This window comes from Trichinella spiralis (genome assembly GCF_000181795.1).
Source record: "Trichinella spiralis strain ISS 195 chromosome Unknown Scfld9, whole genome shotgun sequence".
NCBI classification, from domain to species: Eukaryota; Metazoa; Nematoda; class Enoplea; order Trichinellida; family Trichinellidae; genus Trichinella; species Trichinella spiralis.
In genome coordinates, this window is record NW_003526948.1 from 1,169,933 (window position 1) to 1,174,013 (window position 4,081).

A 4,081-nucleotide genomic window follows, 5' to 3' on the forward strand; every position below is an offset into this window, starting at 1 on the left:
TAGCGCAGTTCATTAAGAAATTTCTAGTGTATTCAAAATTTGATTTTTATTCTTTTGTCATCTAGTTAGCGTAGATTTTATTGAATGGAATTTAAATTCAAGTTACACTGTAAAATTATTCTGAGAAATATGATCTGTGTGATAATTTTGATACAAACAGCAATACAACGTAACAGATTTCTTATAATTGATTTTTCAAAATTAAGAAACGCTAACAAGAACATTAATTAACAAATAATCGTAGTGAAAAGCAAGCGCATTAATTAGACTAAACTGTAAGCACCAAACATTCTTGGATGATGAATGTCGCCTACGAATTTCCATTGTTGCATCTAATAGAAAGATATCTTAAAATGTATAAATTTGTTTTTTTCATTTTATTGAAAGAAAATAAGAATTTAATAAAGAAAAAAAAATGCAAAGTATGATAGAAATGAATTCTCAAATTGGTTTACAACTTCATTTCGTAGCATGTGACAAAAAGATAGATGAAGGTAATTTATTTTCTCAGTGAACTGTTGTTAAATATTTTCTTCATTTAAGTAAAAAGAAGAATTAGAAAAATATTGGTTATGATTTATGAAGTGTTGTTGGAAATTTTAGTCATTCAAAATTAACATTTTCAACTTTTTCAGAATGTACGCTTTGAATATGAATATGCAAAAGTTGCTGCTGCAGTAAATTATTTCACACGTTCGTGCGTGTGCGTTATTACTGGATAATGAAACTGATGCCACTTTTCGTTTACATGCTCAGTGAATTCATTCATTCAACGGCTAGTGTATTCCAAATGAAAATATACGTTCGTTTTAAACTATTCAAGATGATAATCAATTCATTTAATCTACCTAGTAATCGTTTACGCTTCATATATATATATATATATAGGTCAACAAATAACTGTCATATATTTGCCACCAGATTCATTTATTTTATCAATGAATCTAATTTGAAGTGAATAAATTTGAAATGGACAAAGAATTTGTTTTGGATAAAGAATTGAAGAAGACTGGTAGTAGCACTGGGAGGAATATTTATTTTAGTACAGTTCGAGTCTGGCGAATTTTTCAGGATCGTAAAAGCTGGCCATTACCGACCTACCGGCAAAGAAGCGTCCATTCAAAGCGACTACAGCTTTGATGGCTTGTTCGACGCGGGCAAATTCGACAAAGATGCGCACCGCATCTACATCCGACGCATTGGGGACTTCGACCACCATGCATCGACGCACCTCGCCGTATTTTAACATTTCGTCCTGTACTTCGGGCTGCAGTTCACTGTCGACTTCGCCAGCGCCGACCATATTTCTCAGAAGCATCACTTTGGTGGGATTGCGCAACTCGTCGGTGACATTCACTTCGGTGGTGGAAGCAGTGGCCGCCGAGCTGGATTCGTGGATAATTTTCCCATGCCTTGTGCCGACCTTCTCCACTTGCAACGCGGTGCTCATCCCCTGCTCATCTCGACCCAAACCGCTACCCTGCTTGTAACCGTAACGTTCCATAATGCGGGCGGCAAAATCGAGACCCCTGGCCGATGCTGTGGGCGGTGGCGGTGGCGGCATGAATGAACTGTCCGACGTTTCGGATTCACTGACCGCGGTCTGTTTGTCTTGTTCAATCAACTCGGGAGGTGGAGCAATCGCCGCACCGGTCGATCTCCATCGTTCCGGCCTTTCGCAAAGCGAATTCCACTTACCAATTGGCTTCTCCTCTTCGCCAACTTCGTCTCCACTGGAACTGTAGTTTGTTTTTTCCACACCACTTCGACGCGTATACGACTGACATCCGAACTTCGAACGGGCGTTGTCGCGGAACGTCACCAAATTGGCGAACTCGTTCGGATGATTTGGATCGTATTCGTCTTCAACCCGCCACTCGTCCTGCACACTAACAGCCTGCTGCTTTGCCAACGACGAATGCATAGCACTGCCAACCGACGACCCACTGTTCTTGTTTCCGGCCTTGCTAAGCGTTGACATACCCTGATGCTGTTCATCACTTGGCGGTGGACGAACCTTCTGCAACGCAGCGACTCGTTTCAAATGCATGTGCGCTTTCAAAAGTTTCAAATTCTTTTTCCAAGATTCATCTGCACATACATATCAATAATTATACGAAAAAGTACTGCAAAATGAAAGAAAACCAAATTTGAAAACAATACTACTAAACGACTGAATACTGCAATGGTTGAAAAACAAAAAGGAGGAGAAAAGGCAATAACATAGCTGTTGATCAGCATTCAAAAAAAATTACATATGAAAGTAACTGATAATTGATTTTCCTGACAACGTTTTCACTTTTGCTTTTGTTCTAGTAACGGGCAATATGAAAAATAATGCATGCCTTTGGGAATGGACGATTTGCATGTGTTCGTTTCATCTGAATTAGAAATTCCTGCCAAAGGTGAATCCAAACCATCGTATAACGACATTGTTCAACTTTACAAACTTGCATACAAATGGGGTACACAATTGCAATTACAGTAACACAAAAGATAAATAAGGTATTATTTTCAAACATTTCTTCATTGTTGCAATGTTTTGCAATATATTGACAGCATATAGCAAAGAATGTAAGTTTTATATTTTTAATGATTTTTATAATTTTAATTTAATATTTTCAATCAATATACTGGATAAAAGCAACGTTGTGCACATCTGCAACAGTGGGGTTTGGAATTTTATTGTAATTTTTGTTATTAAATGTTTATAAAATTGGCATTACATTGTATTATTTGATGCTAAATTCATTTCCAAGTTTTTTATTGAGTATTTTTAAACTGTATACCATTGGTGAAATGATCACGTGCGCAGTGGTTATTGAGTTGAGTTGAATTGAATTGATTAATTTGTAAAATTGCATATTGTACAGGTGAAATGTTTCAAATCCACAATCAGTTTATCATTTGAAAGTTTCATTTTCAAATGGAGGGTTGATTTTATTTCCGTTGCGCGAAGATTGCTTGGCGTAGAGAAGTTTGAAATAGTTCACCTATTTTTAATAAATATTTGCCCCTGAATAATCATTCCAAGTTTACTGTGAAAAGTTATTCTCCGTTTGTTGGTCTGCAGTGGTGTGTATCCGGTGGATATTATGAATTTCAATTGTTTGTCTGTCAAAAATTATGTACGTTTGATTCATTTTTCCATTACTTTTGATAATGAAAAACAAAAAACAAAAAAAGCGACTGTGCAGAAAATGCAACCGGGTTTATTATGCTAGGATTGTGCTTCTTTGCTCGGTTTGAGTGTTCTGTTTATTACGTTTTGATTTTTTGCACAGGCGTAATGTGAAATAATATTAGAAAAGAGTTGTATTTTGAAAAATACCAATATCATCATGAGGTATTTTCTATTTTTTTCTGACATTAGCAGTTTGATAATAATAATAATAATATCACGGTACAACCTTGTGTCTGTAGTTGATTGAATTGTTCGATTTGGATAAGAATTAACCAAACGATCCAAAGCTTGCACAATGATTAATCGGCTCGTTGGATAGCTTATAATTATTGGATTTGTATAATTATGTTAAATAGAAATTGTGCAAAAGAGAAAAATGCAATAGCGTATGCTTTTAACAATGTTTAACCAGTACGAAGTTCACTTGTCACGATTGACTGTTCAATTTTCTTGTTTGCCGTTCTTCTCGTTTAGTATTCATTATTGTTTTACTTGGCATCTTTTTCTATCATCGACAAACAGTATGCAAATTGGTGAGTTTTCAACGATTTTGTCATCTCGAAGAATATATGAAAAGTCGACTCAGCTGAAAATGCAATGCACATTTTTGGCGTTTATCCGGTTTGAAAGTTTTGTTTGTTGATTGAGATCTTGTTTCCAACTGTCCTTAAAACCATTGTCTGATTGACCTACCTTATTCAATTGGAAACTTGTTCTTCTACGCTCTGCTCCAAAAAGTGCACGCAATTTGAATTTCTTTTCAAGTTTAAATGGCAGAAAAGGTTACCAATAAAACGAGTTCATCTGTATCAGATTGAAGGTAATTAATTGGAAATTAAACATCTCAGAAATGCATCCATGTAAATTCTTTGTCTCTGTGTGTGTGTGTGTGTGTGT

At 35.8% G+C, this 4,081-nt stretch overlaps 1 protein-coding gene across 1 annotated transcript; it reads right to left on the reverse strand.

The window, feature by feature from the left end:
- Positions 1–1,039: 1,039 nt before the first annotated feature.
- On the reverse strand, positions 1,040–2,522 carry Tsp_11979 (splicing factor 45). Its single transcript, XM_003371324.1, has 2 exons — positions 2,321–2,522; positions 1,040–2,091 (listed from the first exon to the last, which is right to left on the reverse strand). The coding sequence occupies exons 1-2, from the start codon at positions 2,520–2,522 to the stop codon at positions 1,040–1,042; spliced, it is 1,254 nt and encodes a 417-aa protein (XP_003371372.1).
- Between the last annotated feature and the right edge of the window lie 1,559 nt (positions 2,523–4,081).

Bases quoted from the DNA above. Each gene is read 5' to 3' on its own strand.
- Tsp_11979 (XM_003371324.1), bottom strand. From the start codon at position 2,522: ATGTTTGAAAATAATACCTTATTTATCTTTTGTGTTACTGTAATTGCA. The intron at 2,092-2,320 runs GTTACTAGAACA...ATGTATGTGCAG, and splicing joins CATTATTTTTCATATTGCCC to ATGAATCTTGGAAAAAGAAT.